This window comes from Babylonia areolata, chromosome 19 (genome assembly GCF_041734735.1).
Source record: "Babylonia areolata isolate BAREFJ2019XMU chromosome 19, ASM4173473v1, whole genome shotgun sequence".
Taxonomy (NCBI): Eukaryota; Metazoa; Mollusca; class Gastropoda; order Neogastropoda; family Buccinidae; genus Babylonia; species Babylonia areolata.
The window spans coordinates 56,972,905-56,997,579 of NC_134894.1; the positions used below are offsets into that span (position 1 = coordinate 56,972,905).

Below are 24,675 nucleotides of genomic sequence, written 5' to 3' on the forward strand. Positions count from 1 at the left end.
GTTTAGTGTTATGTAGTGTATCAGTACCCGGCTATTCAGTGGGGCGGGGCCTCAGTGGATGTACTAAAAATGCGGCGGCACACCAGTGCTTATCTCTTATCCTCGAAATAAAGAATGTTGGCTTGTCTTCTCTCTCTTTCTCTCTCTCAGTCAGTGCGACGGGCCTTTGACGGATTCCGTCAGCGTTTCCGTGTGCGCGCGTGTCAGTTTCAGTTTCAGTTGCGTGTCAGTGATGGTGATTACATGCTGCTGCGAGGGGGCGGGACGGGGGGGGGGGGGGGGGGGGGGGGTACGTGTGTGTGTTTTGTGTGTGTGTGTGTGTGTGTGCCAAGCGTGCGTGCGTGTGCCGTCACGATGTGTGTGTGTGGGGGGGGGGAGGGGGGGACTGAGGCGCGCGTGTGTGTGTGTGTGCCTTGTACGTGCGTGTGTGTTCAATGTGTGTACGTGGGTGCGTGCGTGCGTACCAGTGTGTGTGTGTGTGTGTTGTATGTGCATGTGTGTGTGTGTGTGTGTTCTTCAGTCAACTCAAGTTGAAGAATCGCTGTGCCCGGCGGTCCGGAAGGAAGTTGTCATCAGTGCAGGTGCACGCCGGCAAGGATACACCTGCACCCGCTGACACTGCCTCAGGCAGCAATGAGGACATCCGATCAGTTTTGCCCTGATCAGTCTGTGGCCGGATATTTTATCTCCGGCTGTCTCTATCTGCCTCACTGTCTGTCTGTGTCTCGGTCTCAGTGTGTGTGTGTGTGTGTGTGTGTGTGTGTGTGCATCACGTGTGTGCGTCAGTTGCGTGCGATCGAGGTCAGGTGTTCATGTGGAGAATTATGACTCGGCCTAGTTTTTCGATTAAAAGGCCGGAGAAACATAGTTCGGAACCTTGGCGTTGTCGGCGCAAACTGAAATGATGATAAAAAAAACAATACATATGTATGATTTTAAAAATACACGGCGGAGTGAACGGCAATCAGTAACAAAGACATAGAAAATATGTCAAAGCTTGACTTCGCAGCAAACCGGCAAACTGATGCCAGGTGATATAAGACAATTGATATTTTAGAATTTCCCAACTACAACTGTTCGTAAGCGAACTCTGGGGAGGGCGGGGGGAGGGGGAGGGATGCTCTGCCGGTGTCAGTTTACCTGAAATACTTTGACACTGGTTCACGGACGCCGGTCACCGCCGCCGAGCACTACACTGACGAACCGGGTGATACGAGGCCGGGCTGTGTCCATATGGTGATTTAACTCACTCAGTACGGCCAGTCCTCTCTTCTCCTCTACACAGACCCCGCGGATGTCCAGTGGGTGTCTGAATGACCCAACCTTTAGCTTCCGTCGTCAGAAATGTGGTATACTTTGTCAGCATTCACCTCTTCAGTATAAGAGCCTTCCACTTGCAATATTTTGATGATGGTAATTGGGGTGAAACGCTGTTAACGTCGTCTCTTTCGCCGTTCGTATGGAGAGAGTTAACATCTCCATGAGTTAAGTCACAGGTGGAGGTTCACGATAACTGACGATGATGCGTGAACCTGTATAATAACTTGATCTGATGATATTACCGTACGGCGTAGGCGTAGTAGCCTACATGTACATGTTTGATGAATAGTTTCCAGATCATGAATTCAGACGGTGTAAGACGGTACATCAGTGCATCGGCTGATTCCTCAGTTTTACTCTATATGTTATTTATCTACTGAGATGATTAGCCCATAGTTTTAGAACTGAGAACTGACTCTGTTAACCCATCATCAGCCAACTCAGTCGGTATAGAACCAGCACGGCAGTTCACTCAGTGATGATAAACAGCCGTCCTGACTGAACTGACGGACAACTTGTGACACACAATTAAAGTATATCATTATTACATATTATTATTATCATTATTGTTTTTATTCTTATTGTTGTCAGTGTTTTCGTTGATGCTGTTGTTATTGCTATTATCATTATTTTTACTGATTATTATTCTGTGCAGCTGGTGATGGATTATGACTTGATTGATCAGTTGATTGATCAGTTCAGTGTTCGACGCCTATCTTCGGCGTCGGCCAGTCATTCAGTCGTTTCCTGTACGAGTCATTCTTGACGCTTCAATAACGCGCACACATGAGCATGCAGTATTATTAGAGTGCATCAAAAAGTTTTTCTTCAAACAAGCATTGGCTGTGGAAAACAAAATTAATATTCAACAAACAAAAATGAATAAAACACCAATGTAAAGTACCAGACTCAGTGGAAATTTGATCCCGTTAAACTTGAGAGAAAAACTTTTTTTGACCAAAGAAAGACACCATTATCAAGGTAAAACTAGGTCGATGTGGACAAGCCAGCGAGACAGTTCACTTTGCTTCAGTCCGCGGGCAGGGTCGTGCAAGAGTGCAAGGTGAAGGATACGCAGTTGTCTAACAACAAAACATGGCTGACGACGACATGCAGTCAATGCGGCTGTGACTGAAAGGTAGGTAAGAGGATAGAGCATGTCATGATTATTTCTAAGTTGGATGTTTGTCTATTCGATGATAATTGTCAGTGTTGTTGTCAGTTGTCATTTGCTGTGAACATACATTGAAGTTCGAGACAGAATCAGGTCACATGATCACGCAAGCCTTCTGATATCAGACAAAGTGTGCGCCTGTTTCATTTCACTGTGGTTGTCTTTGACGTCTGTCAGTTTAGTTGTGTGGCTGTTTGTAGATATGCATGCATGCCTTTGTCTATCTGTCGTCCTATCCTCTGTCTCTGTGATGGGAAAAGTGTGTGTGTTCGTTAAATGGACACGGATGAAACAAGTTTTCAGACCCAATACATAAATCTCTCCCAATACATAAATCTCTAAACTGAACCAAATTGTCTTGGGGGAAAAAAAAACAAACAAAAACCGATCCGCAAAGCCGTAGATAGATTAGTAGGCATTACACATTTCCATGATTCCCACAGATAAACAAGAGAGAGAGAGAGAGAGTGTGTGTGTGTGTGTGTGTGTTTTCAGATATACGTTTGTGTGTGTTTTCAGAGATACGTTTGACTGAATGAGTCTTGTTATTGTTCTCTGACTTTGGTTCACAAATTAAATTCCAGAGATGTCAGAAAAGTTTCATATGCAAAGAAAAACTCATTCAGAACTTTAATCGCTCCCTCTCCCTGTGTGTGTGTGTGTGTGTGTGTGTGTGTGTGTTAGTGTTTCACTCATTTTGGCTGGCTGTTTGAGGGTCTGTCTGTCTCCATCCCTCTCTCTCTCCCACTCTCTCTCTCTCTCACTCCTGCGTTCTGCTGTGGCTGCAGGCAACTCCTTACCAAATATAGCAATGTACATCTTGGTTTCCATAACAACTCACAACTTTTCTCTCTCTCTCTCTCACTTTCTCTTTTCTCTCTCTCTCTCTCTGTCTCTCTACATTTGAGAAAGACGTAGAGATGTAGCCTATGTCTGGAAGGACACACACACACACACACACACACACACACACACACACACACACACACACACACACACACACACACACACACACGCACGCACACACACACTCTCTCTCTCTCTCTCTCTCTCTCTCTCTCTCTCTCACACACACATGCTTGAGCAATTTGCTTAATTGTCTGATCATTGTATGTTTCATGTTTTATTAATTTTTTTTTTATGTAGATTCTGTATCTCACTATCTGCTCTTCAAGCAATGATGCTAATGATGGCAAATTTAAGAATAAACCTGTCGAGTTCAACATCAGAGTTTGTCACAGTAAGTGAGAAATGTAAAGTCATTACCAACATTGACTGCATTAAAAACAAAATCATTAGTCGTGATAGATCTCTGTGGGTGCTGTTACAATATTCCTTCAAACATGTTATAAGTCCTTGCCATTGGATGAAATGCTGTTTACTGAGTCCAGTTGCAGATACTCAAATCACCCTCAGCTCACTTGAAAATATATCTGAATATCTGTGAATGCTTGAGATAGTTTGAAGTTTAGTCACAAGCCATGTTGGCCTTTGATTTATCTTGATGTTTAGTCATGAGCCATGTTAGCCTGTGATTTATCTTGATTATGCTATCAGGAAATCTTTCGTAAGATAATGTATACAGTGAGTTGATTCATTTTGTTATTCCGGAATTGCACACACACACACACACACACATTTTTATGCATGAGCATGCACATACTTACCTCCCAGTACAGTGTCTGTGAGGGTCTGGGTTAGAATGCTGGTCTTGCCATTTCTCTCAAGTTTGACTGGAAAAAGCAAGCTGAGCATCCAGTAATTTGGATGACTTGAAAACAGTCATAAATGAGACGGAAGCCTGTGTGGCTGATGTAAAGGTGTGGATGGACAGAAACAAGCTAAAACTTAACGAAGAGAAAACCGAGCTCTTAGTTGTAGGAGACTGAGCTTGTCTCAATGAAATAAAAAAAAGGCTGAGTCACTCTTGGCACTTCTACAGTTACTTTTCAAACATCAGCTAAATACCTAGGTGTACATATTGATCAGACCTTGACTATGGCTGACCACATTTCATCTCAGTGTCGCTCATGCAATTTTCATCTTCGCAGACTGGCCTCAGTCAGACCATACTTAACATAGAAAAACATGGCCCAGTTGGTTTCCTCTTTTGTCCTGTCCAGACTGGATAACTGCAATTCTGCCTTAGCAGGTTTACCATCTTCCTCTCTTATTAGACTACAGAAAGTACGGAACAATGCTGCTCGACTTGTCCTAGAAAAAAGAAATCTGATCATGTCACACCTCTTTTGCATCAGTTACACAGGCTTCCTATAGAGTCCCGCATTCACTATAAACTAGTGACACTTGCATTCCGACATTTTGATGAATCTCTTCCCCCGTATCTCTCCTCTGTGCTGGAAACGCACGAACCTTGTAGAACGCTAAGATCCAGTTCTGAACTGTTACTTAAAGTCCCAAGAACTAATTTAAAATGTGCAGGGAAAAGGTCTTTTAGGGCTCAAGTACCCCAAATTAGGAATTCTTTGCCATCATCCCTCAGAAATGCTCCTGATCTCCAGACCTTCAAGTCAGATCTGAAAACACACCTTTTCTGCAAACATTTCTGTAATCAGCACGATGGTTAGTCCAAAGTCTGTTCTTCACATGGAGTTTTATGCTAGAGATATTTATACTCATATAATCCTGTTTTAGTGCAGTTGATATATTTTAAGTGTCTGGGTGCGCGCACGCACGTGCATGTGTGTGCGCGCACGCGTGTGTGTGCGTGTGTGTGCAAGTGTGAGTGTGCGCACATGTATGTGTGTGTCTAAAAAATGTGTTTTTTAAGGAATGTTTATCTTTTTAATCTAAGCATTATTTACTTGATATTTTTATTGTTTGGTGGATCATGCTTTTTTTATTTATTCTGTGAACGCATTGGACTGAGCTGTTGTAATGTTTTTATGTTATGTTTATATCTGGCTCGATGATGTAAGGCGCTTTGACCAGCATTAGTACTGGATATCGCGCCATAGAAAAATTATGAATTATTATTATTACTATTCTTATTATTATTATAAACTGGAATCCCACTTTTAGCATGCACTTGTCACATAGAAAAAGAACCATGCCAGCATGAGTTTTGTCTCCGGCAAAATTCTGTAGAAGAAATCCACTCCGATATTATGTATGCATGCAAACATGGCCTGATGAAACGCATTGGGCTATGCTGCTGGAAAGACATCTGCCTAGCAGATGTAGTATAGCGGATATGGATTTATACTTAAGAAACTGTAACTGAAACACGGCACAGTACAACAAACATACCATTCTTACTACCAAGAGGGAAGAACATCACTAAATAATTCATCTTTCTACACAGATGGCCGAGCTCACCTTATCCTGGGACTAAGCAGCACTTTAGGCAGAGGATGCTCACTGTCTGATCAATTTGGCAAGTCGCTCCGAAAACTCTGAGAACATGGCTGACGAGGACTTGCCCAGTGAAGAGCAGAGCTCTACACACAAACGTCACAGACCAAAGAACTTGAAGATCTGTGGTGTGTGCGGGGACAGGGCACTGGGTTACAACTTCAATGCTGTGACTTGTGAATCCTGCAAGGCCTTCTTCCGTCGGAATGCCTTCAAGGACTCTGTGAGTAGTGGCTGATTTGACTGTAATATTTCTTTCCTATGTTATATATATATATATATATATATATATATATATATATATATATATATATAAGACGGGCGCAATAGCCGAGTGGTTAAAGAGTTGGACTGTCAATCTGAGGGTACCGGGTTCGAATCACGGTGACGGCGCCTGGTGGGTGAAGGGTGGAGATTTTTACAATCTCCCAGGTCAACATAATGTGCAGACCTGCTAGTGCCTGAACCCCCTTCGTGTGTATATGCAAGCAGAAGATCAAATACGCACGTTAAAGATCCTGTAATCCATGTCAGCATTCGGTGGGTTATGGAAACAAGAACATACCCAGCATGCACACCCCCGAAAACGGAGTATGGCTGCCTACATGGTGGGGTAAAAATGGTCATACACGTAAAACCCACTCGTGTGCATACGAGTAAACGCAGAAGAAGAAGAAGATATATATATATATATATATATATATATATATATATATATATATATATATATATATATATATCATGAGGTATTTAATGTTTTCTTTTGTTTGTTTTGTTGTTGTTGTTTGTTTGTTTCTGCTTCACTGTTACCCAGTATGTTTCTTTTTACTGTGCTGCCATGCATCTATTTTGGGTTTGGGGGTTTGTTTGTTGTTGTTTTTTTTTGCTCGTTTTGTTTGTTTGTTGTTGTTGTTGCACTGTTATACAGTGTCAATGCTAATTATGTTCAGAAAACATAAACGAAGCACAAATTATTTAAACAAAGAAAATCTTTCATACAGTCCTTTTCAGGTAAGAGGGAAAATTAACTGTGGGGTCTGTGATTTTTTTTTTTTTTTTCACTGATAACAATCATGTATTCTGAAGGTCCTTTCTCCCTGAAAAGTCTGTAATCCTTTGAGCAGTTTGAATTAATGAATGAATGAAATGATAACAGCAAAGAAATGAATGAAGAAAGAAAAAAGTGACAAAATACTTGGAACATGTTAGAAAAGAATGGAACAGAATAATGACATGCAACGTCGACTGAGATTCTAACCAGGAGTGAAATTCAGATAACCTATTATTTTTACTGATTTGGTAAAACAGTACTTCATGATCGGATTGTCCATGATTTTCCATGACTAACAAAGAAAGTTTACATTTATATTTTACTCATTCAACTGCTGTGTTTTAGTTGGTTATAGTTATTTGTGCACTCATTCATCTATTGATTGATCGATTTATTCATTTTCAGCAAATCAAATGCCTCTTCAGTGGCAGTTGTGTGATTGATCTTCGAACCCGAAGATTCTGTCCTGCATGCCGAATCAACAAGTGTTACGAGATTGGAATGAAAAGAGAGATGATATTAGGTGAGGGTTTTTTATTTTTATTTATTTTTTGGGTTTTTTTTTTTTGAGAAGTAGATAGATTATCTGCGTATTTGCTTTCTGCATTTCTTTCTCCATTTACTTGTTTATTTTCATTTGGAAGCAGTTTTGCTCAGTAACTAATTTGTATGTTTTACTCATATGTAGCTTTGTGTATGTGTTGTGGAGACAGAGTAGGATTTTGGTTTTTGTCGTTTCTGTTTTATCTGCTTGTAGTGTCTGGGGAAGACACCAGATCAAGGCAAAAACCTGTCCATTAAAGGCTGCAGAAGATGTCACTCTGTGCCAGTCATTATTTCAATTTATCAGTCAGTCTGTATGTATGCATAGGATGTGCAAATGAACTGCCTGAAAGGAAGGTCATAAAATAGAAATATTGGGAATGAAAGTAATGTATGTAAAGAGTGATCAGTTCCTAGATTTGTTGCTATTTTTGTTTTTATATGTTCATGTTTGCTTGTGTGTATGGATAGATTGTCAGTAGGTTCTTATCTGTTATTGTAATTTTTCTTTCTTTCTTTTTTTTCTTTTTTTAAATTTTTTTAATTAAATAGATTAGGACATTGATTTGTTTTTGTTGTTGTTTTTATTTTCTGCCCCATCATCTGCACCAGCGTTCGGTGGGTTATGGAAACAAGAACATACCCAGCATACACACCCCTGAAAACGGAGTATGGCTGCCTACATGGCGGGGTAAAAACGGTCATACACGTAAAAGCCCACTCGTGTGCATACGAGTGAACGTGGGAGTTGCAGCCCACGAACGCAGAAGAAGCTGGAGGAGAAGAGGAAATGGATGGGAAATCTAAGCTAAGGTCACATGAGAGAAGTGCATGAAAGGCAGCTGTTTAAAAAAAGTAAAACTTTATCATTTGATTTGTTCTTCTATTTGACAAAAATGAATGGCAAGGAGCTATGGGGGGGAAAAAAGGTCATCAGGCAGTCAAGATCGTGTTACAATTCTGGATATTGAGGGTTTGATGTGGATACTTATATAGCGCCTATCCTCGGTCAGAGACCGAGCTCTAAGCGCTTTACATACACGGGGACATTTGCACCATAGGCTGCCTACCTGGGTAGAGCCGACTGACGGCTGCCACTGGGCGCTCATCATTCGTTTCCTGTGTCATTCAATCAGATTTCAGACGCACACACATACACACTCAGACAGACATATAACATTTTACGTGTATGACCGTTTTTTTTATTTATTTACCCCGCCATGTAGGCAGCCATACTCCGTTTTCGGGGGGGTGCATGCTGGGTATATTCTTGTTTCCATAACCCACCGAACGCAGACATGGATCACAGGATCTTTAACGTGAGTATTTGATCTTCTGCGTGCGCATACACATGAAGGGGGTTCAGGCACTAGCAGGTCTGCACATATGTTGACCTGGGAGATCGGAAAAATCTCCACCCTTTGCCCACCAGATGCACCGAGATTCAAACCCAGGACCCTCAGATTGAAAGTCCAGCGCTTTAACCATTCAGCTATTGCACCCAGCACTCCAGACAAGGCTAGACACATAATACATTTTTCAGTGTTAGTGGTTTTACGGTGTCAGCATTTTGTATGTAATTAAAATCTGGAAATCTTGTGTCGTCCTGTGCTTAGACAAAAAAAAAAAGAAAAGAAAAATCTTTACGAATGCACTTTCATGTACCTAATTCTCATTTTAGTATTTTGGTCTGTGGCACGTATTGAATTGAGCCACTTTTTTTTCTGTTTTATTCTGTTCTATTTATGGTTGAAAGATTACAAAACTAGATGAAGGTTGGATGTCTTCAGGGGCCCTGCTTATGGTTTGGCAGGAACATACATGCAGTGTTGACACTGGAAAGAATTAGAAAAGCTTTCAGTTGCAGTCTATTTCCAGCTGTCCATGCTATTTTTAACAGAGAAAGAGATTGAGGGAAGGTAGAGAAGGGAGGGGGGAATGGCCAGAGGGGGCTCAGGGTTGTGCAGCCGGTGTGTGTACTGTTGTTTTGTTGTTCTTAAGGCTTTCTTTTTTTCTCTCTCTTGTATCACTTTCTGTTTAGCTGTCCTTCAAATGAAGCAATAAGATCAAAATTTGAAATTTGCGCAAGATCCAAATAAACAGTAGCTGACAATTGTTAAAGACCGTAAATATATGACAGATATTGCTCAATACATTTATCACGGTTTGAAATTTAGATCAACCAGTTAAGTAATTTGGTGTTTATTATCTGTTTATTTCCGTATCTCCTGGGCTGATGGCCACATGTTCCAAGATATGTAAGCGGAAAACCAGTTCGTCCATGTCCATATCCATTTTGTGAACGTCTCAGTGTGTGCGCGTGTGTGTGTATCGGAAAGTGTGGAAGAACATTTTACATGTGTTTTGGTGCTTTTGATTTCCCCTTTCCCCCCGCCCCTGATATGAGCAAGGCTTAAGTCAGTAAACAGTTTGTCTTGTCTTGTCTTGTCTCTCTCGTACCAACACATGCAAGCAGTTTGTTATTCTGATTTTTAAAACACGTCTGGAGTTAGTGGAGAAAGGAGAGGAGGAGGGAAAGAAAAAGGCTACTTTTTGACTTTGATTTGAATTCATTAAAGTTTAATGGCTACTGATGAAGATTCTTCTTTTTTTTTTCTTTCTTTTTTTTTTTTTTGCTGCCCCATCATTTGCACCGTTGCAGTGGCATTACTCCCACACCGCTCATTTAGATTCCCCCATACACGGCCACACCCAGGTTCGTCCGTCGCAGTTCCAGCGTCGGCAGTCCACAGGGAACCATTGATGTTAGGTCGCCAGGAGGCCACACACCAGAGGAGACCCTGCACTGCTGCTGAGTCACTTCGGTGGTGTTCAGTGGTGCCTGTTCTGTTTTAACGTACTTAGGACACCACCTACTAAGCCCCCTACTAACAACAATAATGGCTTAGTCGCGGAGCCAGACTGAGCGAGCGTACCCCCCCCAGAGTGGAGACCGCCACCACGTCCCTCAAACAACAGCCCCTCATGAATCTGCCGACATTAACGACATTGACAGGACTCACCCCAAGCACAGAAGTGGAGGGGTATCGAAACTGAGGTCACCATGAGAGCAGGGCATGAAAGGCCACAGACTTTGAGACTATTTTGTTTATATTGATGAAGATGAAGTTTGCTCCCACTTGCCACCCCCACCCCTCTCTTTTCTCCCTCCCCCCCCTTTCTCCCACCCCACCCCTTCAGTTTGCTGTGTTACCGTGGAGAATTCTGTTCACCCAAACCAGTCAAGATCGCAGTCATTGTCATACATTGCACAGTATATTTTTGTTTTTTGTTTTCTCAATTTCACAATGCTGAAACAAATTCTTAACGTTAAAATCCTGTACTTCCTTCAGCTTCGATGTGAAATGATGCTAGGATCTCTTCAAAAGCAAAAACAAAACAAAACAAAACAAACAAAAAAACCGATAAAGATCAAAGTCGGCTACTTTTTTAAACTCATGTTTAAACCCAGTGGCGATAGCCAAGTCTCCTTTACCGCGGACTTAAAAAGAATTTTTTATTGCCCTTAAAGGTTTTTTGAATGCCCAAGATACACCAGAATAATATGATTTAAATAGCGTTCTCACTGCGAATGCCGCAATTGATTTTTCGCCCTTTAAAAAAGTATGTTCAAATATTAAATTTTAGAATGACAGTTAAGGAGCTACGACAGTGTAATGGGTAAGACAGTTTCTTCTCACCCGAACACGCGGGGTTCGAATCTGGTTAGGACTTTTTTTTTTTTTTTTTTTTTAACCCGAAGCTTTATAATAACAAATACAGAACACATTTTAACGATTAGATTTTTTTTTTTTTTAAGTGTATCACAAGTGAGTGTTGAAGGCCTTGCCTCTCTTGTTTAAACTCCTATTTAAACCCAGTTCTGTTTCTCACTACTACAGATGAGGCAGAGAGGAAGGCAAGGATGGCCAAAGTGCAGCACAACCGAGCAAGAAAGCAACTGTCGTCCACTCAGAGCCAGACGCTGATCAAGACAGAGCCTCTTGACCCTGATGAAGAAGCCAGAGTCCGCCCCTCATCATGCCACGAACTTTTACTGTCACCATCCTCATCTGCCTCCTCCACACACACCCCCTCATCATGCCACGAACTTTTACTGTCACCATCCTCATCTGCCTCCTCCACACACACCCCCTCATCATGCCACGAACCTTTACTGTCACCATCCTCATCTGCCTCCTCCACCACACACACAGACACTTCAGAGAAAGAGTTTCAACCAGTTCCCCCACACTGCTTCCCGTCGGATCCGTCAATGTACCGAAAGTTAGTTGAAGACGAACAGATGGTCATAAACGACTTTGCCATGTGGTATGAGACCACTGTGGCTGCCATGCCGGATATAGCATACAGCAAACCAGAAAACTACCAGAACGCCAATGACCTGGTGAACAACTCGGAGATATGTGTTCGGCAGCTGATCAGGTTTGTGAAAAGACTGGACGATTTTCGCAGTCTGCGTCAAGAGGATCAGATCGCAGCGTTGAAAGGATCTGTCATGACGTCGCTGCTCTTGCGATCTGTCGCCTTTTACGTCGTGGAGAAGGATGCTTGGCTGACAGCGAAAGGCGAGATCCCAACCAGCATTTTACAGGAAGCCACAGGGTTTGGCTCTCTTCATTCCATGCACGTCAGCTATTGCCGCAGCTTGAAAGCAATCATCCTGAATAACTTTACCCTGTACGCTCTGATGCAGGTAAGTTTGATGTGTTGAATTTGTGTCTGTGTGACATTGAGATTAACTCACTCAGTACGGCCAGTCCTCTCTTCTCCTCTACACAGACCCCTCGGATGTCCAGTGGGTGTCTGAATGACCCAACCTTTAGCTTCCGTTGTTAGAACTGTGGTATTCTTCGTCAACATTCACCACTTCAGTATAAGAGCGTTCCGCTTGTAATATTTTGATGATGGTAATTGGGATGAAACGCTGTTAACGTTGTCTCTTTCGCCATTCGTATGGAGAGAGTTAACAGTGTATCTGTCTGTCTTTTGTGTCCAGCTTCAGTTAAAACTTTGAAAATTGTCTGTCATCACCTCTTCTTTCTTTCTCTCTTTGTCTCTCTCTCTGTCTGTCTCTCTGTCTCTCTCTTTCATTCATATAACAACACTAACATACATTTAACTCCTTCCTGTTTTTTTTCTTCTGTTTTTTTTTCTTTTTCTCAAGGCCTGACAAGGCGCGTTGGGTCACACTGCTAGTCAGGTATCTGCTTGGCAGATGTGGTGTAGCGTATATGGATTTGTCCGAACACAGTGACGCCTCCTTGAGCTGCTGATCCTGATACTGATACCTGTTCTCTCAGATCTTCTGGAGAAAAGCTCCTTGGAGTCCCCAGTTTCTCTTCAAAGACATATGATCAAGGAGCCTTTCAATATCGAGCTTCTACTGTCTGGATTTCTCTCCCTCTGCATTTTCATCACTCACCAACTCTGTCCTCTTTCAAAACAAAAATTTTAAGACGTATCTGTTCAACAGGGCTTACAGACGTGATTCAGTATAGTTGTCTGTTTGCCTGTACCCTTTTTTCCCACTTCCCCAACCTTCCCAACCCCAACTGCTTCCTGGCCACTCCCCACCACAATCTTTTCTTTCCCCTAATGAAGTTTCCAGGTGTGTTTGCTGGTGTGACGGGCGCAATAGCCGAGTGGTTAAAGCGTTGGACTGTCAGTCTGAGGGTCCCGGTTTTGAATCACGGTGACGGCGCCTGGTGGGTGAAGGGTGGAGACTTTTACGATCTCCCAGGTCAGCATAGTGCCTGAACCCCCTTCGTGTGTATATGCAAGCAGAAGATCAAATACGCATGTTAAAGATCCTGTGATCCATGTCAGTATTTGGTGGGTTTTGGAAACAAGAACATACCCAGCATGCACACCCCCGAAAACAGAGTATGGCTGCCCACATGGCGGGGTAAAAACGGTCATACATGTAAAAGCCCACTCGTGTGCATACGAGTGAACGTGGGAGTTGCAGCCCATGAACGCAGAAGAAGAAGAAGAAGAAGTTTGTTGGTGGGCAGTCTCTTAGCCTCGGTGTGGGCATGAGTGTGGATACATGTGTGTAATGTTTTTTTTTAGTGTGTGTGTGTGTTGTTGTTGTTTTTGTTGTTTTTGATGATTGAGTTTTGCAATCTATATTATTGTCACAGCATATAAAGATTTTTTCTCTTGTATGTTTTATTATGCTGTTGTATGCCATTAATGTGCTTTTACATGTGCATTATTTCTAGTTGGCCTTTGGGAACCATCCCAACGCCGACTGTCTTAAAACCCACTTGGCCGAGAGAGTGGGGATGTACTTGGGCAAGACACTCTCCACTATAATCAAATTCTATCCCAAATAGTCGGAACAGCAGTTGCCTCCTCTGCTGTTCTGATGGTCATAGTCGGACACGACTAACTATCATATATTTCTTGAGAGGCGCATAGACTCCACAGTTTGGGGAGTTTGCACCAAACAAGTGCTATATTATCATGATCATATAGAACATGCAGCCAGGCAGAAAGAGTGACAACCTGCTGATTGTTGACAACCCAATCTAAAATTGTGAATGAGGTGGTAGTGTTGGCTTGCAGAAAAAGTGGTACAGAGCTATTGCTTTGGTTGTGTGTTGCGGTACAGTCATGTACCACGTCATGCCTTGTGCTGAAACTGCAAATGTTTCGTAAAATCACTTCGTCAAAGCTAATGTAGGAGGAAAAAACAGATTCATCTTGTCACTGAAGTGGAATGTATGAAACTTACAATTTTTGGTGTTCCTTATGCCAGCTCGCACCAACACTCGTATACACAGTGACATGCACACATGCACGAAAGCATTGTTCTTTTCTTCTTTGAGGGGCTTATTTCTGTATGAGGAAGGAAGAATTTCCTGCATTGGAAAATAATGCTCCCAGTTATTTTACCAGGTAGAATTAAGATTGTGGGAGTCCCTTTTTGCCTGCAGCCTTTGTTCCATCCACACAGATTGATTGATGATGCAGGCAAACAAGACAAGTGAGAGCTAGAGAAGTCATGGTGAGAGAGAACGAGCAAAGTGACAAATTTGTATTTGTATTTCTTTTTATCACAACAGATTTCTCTGTGTGAAATTCGGGCTGCTCTCCCCGGGGAGAGCGCGTCGCTACACTACAGCGCCGCCCATTTTTTTGTATTTTTTCCTGCATGCAGTTTTTTTTTGTTTTTCCTATCGAAGTGGATTTTTCTACAGAATTTTGCCAGGAACAACCCTTTTGTTGCCGTGGGTTCTTTTACGTGCGCTAAGTGCATGCTGCACACGGGACCTCGGTTTATCGTCTCATCTGAATGACTCGCATCCAGACCACCACTCAAGGTCTAGTGGAGGGGGAGAAAATATCGGCGGCCGAGCCGTGATTCGAACCAGCGTGCTCAGATTCTCTCGCTTCCCAGGCGGACGCGTTACCTCTAGGCCATCACTCCACAAATTTAGGTGTTGCATCAGTGGAAAGGGGTATTTGACAGGAGCAGGACTGACAGGCCTGACTGATGATTTTTTTTTGTTTTTGTTTTTGTAAGAATAGTGTGTTGCCAAGGAGAACACCAAGGTTCTTGACTTAGCTAGAAAGAACAAGGATGAAAGTATTGCCATGTTTGATTGTGTCAGTAGTAACACTAAAACCGGTGAGTTTTTGTTTGGTTACAATGAGCATTGCTTCAGTTCAGACAGCATTTAGTTGTTATTTATTTTGAGTCATCCAGTTCTGAATGCCCAAGAAGCAGTCGTATGTTTCTAGCAAGAAACAAGTTCGTTTTCAGTGGTGTCACTTTTCTGAAGTTTAACTCACTCAGTACGGCCAGTCCACTCTTCTCCTCTACACAGACCCCTCGGATGTCCAGTGGGTGTCTGAATGACCCAGCCTTTAGCTTCCGTCATGAGAATTGTGGTATTCTTTGTCAACATTCACCTCTTCAGTACAAGAGCCTTCCACTTGCAATATTTTGATGATGGTAATTGGTGTGAAATGCTGCTAACGTCATCGCTTTTGCCGTTCGTATGGAGAGAGTTAATGTCATTGGCATAAGAATGATGACTGGTGGTAGTTGATCATTTCAGCAAGGGGAACAGTGCACAGTGTGAAAAAGAAAGGGGCCTTAAAATTACCCTTGTGGAACTCTGTGTTTAGCTTTGATGGGTTCAAACTTGTGACTGTCAGTTGTAAGAATTTGTAAGTCTCCATATCAGTCACTAAATTTGGAATCAGTCAGTGAGATGCAAGGTCTGTCATGAATATGTGTGTGTAAATTTGACTGCCATTGTGTGTTAGTATCCCAACTGAGTGTGTGGAGGAGGGGGGTAGAGGAGGTGCAGGGTAATGTGTGTGTGTGTGTGTGTGTGTGTTGGAGCTCATGTACGTTTATATGTATTTGACTGTGCTTTCATATCTGTGAAACTGCATGTTTGGTGCATATCTGTTATGCATGTGTGGGTGTATGTGTGAATGTGTGTCTTCATGTTTTACATTTATTTGCTTATTTATCATCATTGTTGCCTTATTTATTTATTTATTTATTTATTTTTTATTATTATTATTTTATTATTATTATCATTACTACTACCCTTTTTTTTATATCATAATTATTATTTATTTATTTATGTAAGCTTATCTATTATTTATTCACTTTTTTTTTCTCAAGGCCAGACTAAGCGCGTTGGGTTACGCTGCTGGTCAGGCATCTGCTTGGGAGATGTGATGTAGCGTATATGGATTTGTCCGAACGCAGTGACGCCTCCTTGAGCTACTGAAACTGAAACTGAAACTATCCCTACTGCAGTTGCGGCTTTTGTTGCTACTTGTTTGACTTGTACCACTGCTATTACTACTTCTAGTAGACTAGCCTGCATTCTTCCTCCTCCTACCAAGCCCGCTTTGCCCTCTGCTGAAGTCGTCATGTAGTGTGTTTGTGTGTCGCTGTGTGGGTGGATGTTTGTGTGTGTGCTGGCATGTGTGCGTACGTGTGTACGTGTGTAGGATGTTTTGTCTTGTGTGTGTGTGTGTGTACATGTGTGTGTGTGTGTGTGTGTGTGTGTGTGTGTGTGATTGTTGATACCTGCAATTTGTAGTATTGTCTTGGTGTATAGATTTTGTATTTGTATTTTGTATTTTGTATTTCTTTTTTATCACAACAGATTTCTCTGTGTGAAATTCGGGCTGCTCTCCCCAGGGAGAGCGCATCGCTACACTACAGCGCCACCCTTTTTTTTTGTATTTTTTCCTGCGTGTAGTTTTATTTGTTTTTCCTATCGAAGTGGATTTTTCTACAGAATTTTGCCAGGAACAACCTTTTTGGTGCCGTGGGTTCTTTTACGTGCGCTAAGTGCATGCTGCACACGGGACCTCGGTTTATCATCTCATCCGAATGACTAGCGTCCAGACCACCACTCAAGGTCTAGTGGAGGGGGAGAAAATATCGGCGTGCTGAGCCGTGATTCGAACCAGCGCGCTCCGATTCTCTCTCGCTTCCTAGGCGGACGCGTTACCTCTAGGCCATCACTCCACTGTATACACATGTATGTGTTGTTGTTTTTTTTATATGCAGAAGTATGTTATTATGTACTATTGTTTATGTTTTGTTTTATGTACGGAGCTTAGAGCCCATTACATGGGATGTTTGTACTATATGAGTACTATCTATAATTATTATTATTATTATTATCATTATTATTATTATTATTATCGTTGTTGTTGTTTTTGTTGTCTGGCCTCCTTGTCACAGTGATCCCTGTCTGTGTGGGGTGCAGGTGATGCTGATCTTCCAGCCTGACAGCCCCAACCTGGTGGACCGAGAGCTGGTGTCCAATCTGCAGGACAAGTACATGGGCCTGCTGAAGCACTACCTGGAGTCCAAGTTCTCCTTTGAGTTCGCCCAGCGCTACTTTGTCGCCATCCTGGAGAAGGTGTCCGACCTGAAAAAGCTGAGCGAGCAGCACTCGCGGATTTTGCTTCAGGTCAACCCCAGCCAGATCGAGCCCTTGATGCTGGAGATTCTTAACCTGAAGTGATTGCCTGGCATGCAGGCTGGCTCATTTTTTTTTTATTTTTTTTTTTTCAAGAGAGTAGGAAAAAGAAACATTTGAACTGGGGATGACAGAGGTGTACAAAAACACTTGAAAAGAGTGGGAGAGGGGAGAACACTTGTTGTGGGAGAAAAAAAACTCAAAAGTGGTTGAGTTGGCTGGGTCATTGTGAATTTGTGTGAAAATGCAACGTATAATGAGCTTGGGTGAATTACGTTCCTAAGATGTCTTCTTGTCGTGACTAAATCAAACTTAATATGTCAGGAGATATCCAGGTGTTGTAGATCTCTTGATCTCTCTGTCGGTTGGTCATTCTGTTTGTCTGTCTCTTTCACACACACAAAGGCACACACACAAACACAAGATTCAAGATTAAATTTTTTTTCACCCCTTTGGGGAATGGAGGATTATAGATGAAAGAAGAAAACAAACACGAAGAATAACTAATCACTGAATTGTATTAACAACATTTAGTAGTGAATATAATGCCAGGTTCACAAAATACATACACATATTCAAAGCATACTGAAACATGAATATTTTGAAGGGAATATCAAACAATAAAACCACCTCTTACGTGGCATGTTTGTGTTTGAAAGCATACGTTTTCTTGAATATGAAGACATCATTCTACAGAAATGATAACATGACCCAGGATGAAGAAAGCGTTGAGGTATCAGTTCATGTCTTAAACTATTATTATATGGATATGGCATGATGAAATGAAATTCATCTCCAATCACTGATAAATTAAATGTTTGGCGTAATCTTTCATCATGTGTGGTATGTTACAGTAATGTATGATTACAGATGTTAGTTTGTGATTGCTCTAACGTGATTAATAAGTGCATGAAGACATATTTACAGACACACATACAAACACAGACACACACACACACACAACTTTTCTGGATACAAAACATGTATACATGCAACGAAGATGAAAAATGACAACATATTTTTGCATAGTAACTATTCAGCTACATTCAGAAATATTGAATCCATAAAAAGAATACATGGATTTGACTATTTCTGTAGGATTTCGATTTCCATATTGGCATTTTGACCCCCCAAAAATTTTTCCCCTCCATTTCACTTTGTTTCGGTAATAAGGCATGCACTTTGATTTCAGTGACCCCTGGATCCTGGCAGCAAATTTTTCAGAATAAAAAGATTCAGTTACTGACATCCATGATAATTATATTGCATGAATGTCTTGCACTGGGAAGAGTTGAACTTAACCACCTGAATGTCAGGTTGTTGATCACAAGGGTCTTGGTGTTGTGAAGGTTTCATTGTTTTAGGGGGCGGAGTCTCTGGTCATGTACTACAACTGTTCCACATGTTTATGTTAGTTGCCTTAAGAAAACGTCTGGAGTGTGACTGTGGCCTTAACTTCTTCTTCTTCTGCGTTCACTCGTATGCACACAAGTGGGCTTTTACGTGTATGACTGTTTTTTACCCCGCCATGTAGGCAGCCATACTCCGTTTTCGGGGGTGTGCATGCTGGGTATGTTCTTGTTTCCATAACCCACCGAACGCTGACATGGATTACAGGATCTTTAACGTGCGTATTTGATCTTCTGCTTGCATATACACACGAAGGGGGTTCAGGCACTAGCAGGTCTGCACATATGTTGACCTGGGAGATTGTAAAAATCTCCACCCTTTACCCACCAGGCGCTGTCACCGTGATTCGAACCCGGGACCCTCAGATTGACAGTCCAACGCTTTAACCACTCGGCTATTGCGCCCGTCTGTGGCCTTAACAAAACGAGGCTGTTGATCAGGCTAATGTCAGACAAAGCTCTTTGCAAAAACATAAAACATTATGAAGGCTTTCTTTGTCTTGGTACCACTTGCAGCCGGAATGTTGCACTGACCATGAATTGTGTTGTTCTAGACGAGTGGAAGGGTGATGACAGGTTGGCATGGGTTATCTGGATGTGAAAAGCTGTGATTCAGGATGAGTTGCGAGAGGTGACTTTGTGTTTGGAAAAGATGTATTTTATGATTATATGCTTACATGGAAACATAGGCAGGCACCATCCTAGGCAGACTCTGGACGTGATGATGAAACTGGCCAAAAATTTGCTCCGTTGTTTTTTGGGGGGTTTTATATTTGTTTTTTTGTTGTTGTTGTGTTGCTGCCCCATCAACTGCACCGTTTCTGTGGCATTACTCCCACGCTGCTCATTCCAAGTCCCCCATACACGGCCACACCCCGCTTCATCTATTGCAGTACCAGTGCTGGCAGTCTACAGGGCACAACCAATGTTGTGTCGCCAGAAAGCCACACACCAGAGGAGACCCAGCACTGCTGTTTACTCTATTGTTTGCTTTGAGTAAGTGTGGATGGTTTGGGGGTTAGAAGCAAGGGGTGTCTGTGTGTTCATGTGCGCTTATTTGTTTGCATGTCTTTAATTGTGACACAACATTTATTTCATGATCATATGTTACCAGTGACAGTTGACAATGAACTAAGTCCGATGGAAAATACCTGTTCATTCATCTTGTGTATATATGTGGGTCAACAGTTTAAGCGTTTGTGTGCCTATTTCTCAAGATATGTGTGGCTGACTTGGACTTTCTTTCATTCTTTCTGTGTTCAGGGGCTTCAGCTCTCGCATTCACTCATAAAACGTTACATGTCTGTCTGAACGTGTATGTGTGCGTGCATGAAGTCTGATCAAACGATACAGAAAACGAATGATGAGCGTCCAGTGGCAGCTGTCAGTCTGCTGTACTCAGGTAGGCAGCCTGTTGTACAAATGCTTAGAGCTTGGTCTCCGACCGAGGATAGATGCTATATATGTATCCATATCTTTCATTCATCATATCTGCAAGTGCTTTTCCCACCATGCAGGTAGCAGCCACACACAGTTTTCAGGAATGTGTATGCTGGCTATGTCCCTGTTTCCAAAAACCCAACAAACACTGACATGGATTATGAGACCCTTACCACACATGGTATTTGAAATGCATGTGTATGTGCTTGAAGGAGTTTAGGGCACTTACAGGTCAGCACAAATGTTGATCCAGGAGATTGAAAAAAACTCCATTCTTAACTCATCAGACACAGAGAGTGGGATCAAACCCAGGACCTCCGGGCTGAAATTCCAACGTTTTAACCTCTCGGCTATTGTGTCCCATCAGATGGATGAAAACTGACCAGTGTAACCTCTGACAAGTGCTTTCTGTGCTCAGACAGGTGAGAATGTTCCAGCGTTCTGAATTTACACTGCTGTGCGCAGCACTGTCAAATATTGTCAGCATTATTTGGATATGCATTGCTGGTGAATCTGTGATGTGTCAGCTGTTTACTGACTAGCTAACACATGCTAGGGAAAATGCACATGATGAGTGTGTGTTAAAGAGAAATGAAAATATACATGCCAGTTGGGGGTCTGATCTCGTGAGTGCATGAGAGTAGTTTGTAGGTTCTGGATGGTTGACTCACAGGTAAGCAGTGTTTTTTTTTCTGGATTTTGTTTTGTGAACAGAAGTGATTACAGCCCCCAGCTGTATGCGTGCGTGTGTCTGTGTGTGTACAAATGCAGTAACTGCGTAAAAAAAAAAATCAAACATGTTATTGGCAAAGAATATAATTTATATGGTAAAAGAAACCTATATAAAAAAAAAAATCAGTCCCTTTTTGTTTTGTTTGTTTGTTATTTGCTCTGTTCCAAGTATTGTTTACATAATGCACACATGTGAAATGTACCTGTATGTCTAGTTTATATTGCTGTATCAGCTTTACAAAACAAAACAAAAAAAAAAACAACAACCGAATATAACATGTAATATGATCTAAAAAAAAATCCATGCTGTTGTTTGGTTGTTGTTTTTTGTTGTTGTTGGTGGTTGTTTTTTTTGTTTTGTTTTTTGTTTTTTATCCAAGCTGTTGTTTACAGATGCTCACTCCTTCGTTATTCCAACTGTATGTATGTCTCTCTCAACCCTGACCTCCTACCCCTCACCCCTCCCCTCCCCTCCCCCTCCCCTCCCCCCTGCCACAGACCCCCTCTCTCTCACCACTCCTGATTGCTCACTTGTCCTAGTTTTGTATGTCATGTTCGAATAACACGCATGACATACCAAACTTGGAGCTGTAATTCTTCAGATGTGTCAGTTGACATACGCTTGTTGAAAATTCTGAAAGGCAGACAGTTATAACACGTGTGAACGTGTCTGAGTTGACTGTGATTGATGACGGCATGATGTGTTAGTGCTGAACATCCCGGTCTGACATTTCTTGAACATTCTTACTAGAGCGATGGTTGTTTTGTATGCTTTGTTAGTGTACTCTGTGTGTGGGTGTGGGTGTGGGTGTGTGTGTGTGGGTGTGTGTGTGTGATATTTGCATGTCTGCATGAATGTGGATGTCTGTATGTATTTGATTTACTGGGTTGTGAGTGTTGTGTTTCAGTGCTTGTGAGTGTGTGTGTCTGTTATCACATTGTCTTACTTGTTTGCTTTTTTTTTTTTTTTTTTTTTGCTTTCATGTTTTTTTAATCATTGCCAGTGTTAATCTATAATTCAATTTAGAAGTTTGTGGTATTTTTTAAGATTTCACTGTTGTTATTGTTATGATGATTATTATCATTAGTTACTTCATATTTTGCTCATTATGATGTTTCTTTATGCTTTGTACCAGTCAGGTCAGGGTCATAGCCATTGCTACTGGTACCATGTAACCCAGTACTACCTGCCGCATGTGAAGTCTCCCAACGATGGACCAGGCAGAGGAGGAAACCTTTCCCAACGGCTGTGAAGGCGGAAGAGGATGACCAAAGGGCAGGGGGCAGGGGGAACTCTTATCCTTGGCTGGAAGTCCTCCTAGGAGACAGAACTCCGAAGAAAAAACCTGCACCTGCCGAGGCTGTCCTACACGTGGCAGTATCTGCACCTGTGGGACTGTGAGCGTTGGTTGGTGAGAGAGTGGGGAAGGGACTGCACAACTCCTCTTCACTAAAAAAAAAGTCACCTGTGCTGATCAGGCAACCAGGCTGTCGCCAAGGCCAGCTCCACCTTTGGCAGACTCAACAACAGGCTGTGGAACAACAAAGGCATCAGGCTCAGCGCCAAAATCAAAACCTACAGAGCTGTCGTGCTGACCACCTTGTTGTACTGCTGTGAAACATGGACGATGAATCACCGTCACATTCAACAACTTGAGCAGTTTCACCAGAGATGCCTGTGAAAGATCCTCAGCATAAAGTGGCAAGACAGGGTCTCCAATCTCCAGGTCCTAGAGAGGAGCGGCCTGCCCAGCATCGAAAGCCTGCTGATCCAGTGCCAGCTATGCTGGACAGGACATGTTGTCCACATGACAGACAGCAGGATCCCGAAGATGCTCTTGTATGGCTAGCTGAAGGAAGGCCACCGCGAACTTGGAAGACCCTGCAAGCGCCTCAAGGACACCTTGAAGACAAACCTCAAAGCCTGTGACATAGACATCGCTTCGTGGGAAACTGATGCCCTTGACTGCTCTTGCTGGAGGATGCTGTGCTCTAGTGGCATAAAGACGTTTGAAAACAAGAGAACGCTGGCCATTAAGGAGAAGCGTGAGCGAAGGAAGCAGGGCTCAACTTCTGGAGACGTTTTTCCTTGCAACACCTGTGGGAAGTGCTGCGTATTCAGAATCGGCCTCTGCTCCCATATGAGGACACACACCGACAGATAAGCCTGCCTGCCTACTCATCCGTCGGTCTGATGGGAGACTCCATCATCATTATGCTTTGTTCATTTGATGATGTGTGCATGGTGTTAGTTAGCACGCTGATGATGTACAAATGTTATGTTTAACAAGTTTTGGGATAGATTGCTTCATGCTCATGTCAGCAGTTGTGCAAAGATCTTGTTTACTTAGAAAATTCTGAGTTGGATTAACTTTGGGACTTACAAGTTTTGTGTTCCACCATAATTGTGATGGTATACTAGCTGCCACGGCAAAGTGGTCAGCGTTACTGACTGATGACTTACCGACACCACAGGTTTCTGTATCTCTCAAGCCTGGTTGATACCAGGAATATTACGTACTGTTCTGTGTTGTGCTGTTTTGTGCTCTGTTGTATAGTATTGTATTGTACTGTATTGTATTGTACTGCACATGTATTGTACATGTATTGTATTGTACTGTGACATTTTGTATTTATTTGTATTTGTATTTCTTTTTAACACAACAGATTTCTCTGTGTGAAATTCGGGCCGCTCTCCCCAGGAAGAGTGCGTTGCTACACTACAGCGCCACCTTTTTTTTTTTCCCTGCGTGCAGTTTGATTTGTTTTTCCTATCGAAGTGGATTTTTCTACAGAATTTTGCCAGGAACAACCCTTTTGTTGCCGTGGGTTCTTTTACGTGTGCTAAGTGCATGTTGCACACGGGACCTTGGTTTATCGCCTCATCCGAATGACTAGCGTCCAGACCACCACTCAATGTGTAGTGGAGGGGGAGAAAATATCGGCGGCCGAGCCGTGATTCGAACCAGCGTGCTCACGGTGCTTCACATTATGGCTCAGATATGTTCTGCTCTAATATCTTATACTCTGCTGACCAGTAGATTGTGGAATTTATTTGTGTGTCAAAACCAGGTTGATGTTTTTTTTTAATGTTAAATCTATATTATATCAGTTGTTTTCCTCGTCTTTTACATAGCTCTTTCTTATTTATTAACAGCATTACATCTACTGTAAGAATGGTGATGTAACATTCTTTATGGTTCTTCTGGGTTGTTTTTTTTAACATGAGAATAATCATGTGCAATAGTATACTTACTGCTGGGTTATGAACTGATCAGTGATTTAAGAGGAAAAAAAAGGAAAGCGAGAAAACAGTGGTAAAGTGCCTGGCAATTACTTGAAAGGTGGTTTGTTTGTTGTTGCTTTGCTTTGTTTTGTACACTGCAACACGTGTGTACATGCTGCATATTGTGAGGGTATATTTGTCCAAGTTATTATGTGTGCATTTCGCTTGTGCCTGCTCCCTCACTCTCATTTTCTCCTCTTTAAAAAAAAAAAAAAGAGATGAAAGTGATCTTCCAAAAATGTACAGGAATTTTATTTTAAGGTCTTATCAATATATATTCATCAAATCTGTACATTCATAGATACAAGCCTTATGTCTATTACTGAATCAAATTTTATTAATATCCTGTT

The 24,675-nt window shown here is 42.1% G+C and overlaps 1 protein-coding gene across 1 annotated transcript; it reads left to right on the forward strand.

The window, feature by feature from the left end:
- Positions 1–2,387: 2,387 nt before the first annotated feature.
- Positions 2,388–21,139, forward strand: LOC143294372 (vitamin D3 receptor B-like). The gene is made up of 5 exons (XM_076605843.1): positions 2,388–2,458; positions 5,820–6,092; positions 7,326–7,443; positions 11,366–12,180; positions 17,243–21,139. The coding sequence occupies exons 2-5, from the start codon at positions 5,919–5,921 to the stop codon at positions 17,501–17,503; spliced, it is 1,368 nt and encodes a 455-aa protein (XP_076461958.1). The 5' UTR covers positions 2,388–2,458; positions 5,820–5,918; the 3' UTR covers positions 17,504–21,139.
- Positions 21,140–24,675: the final 3,536 nt, after the last annotated feature.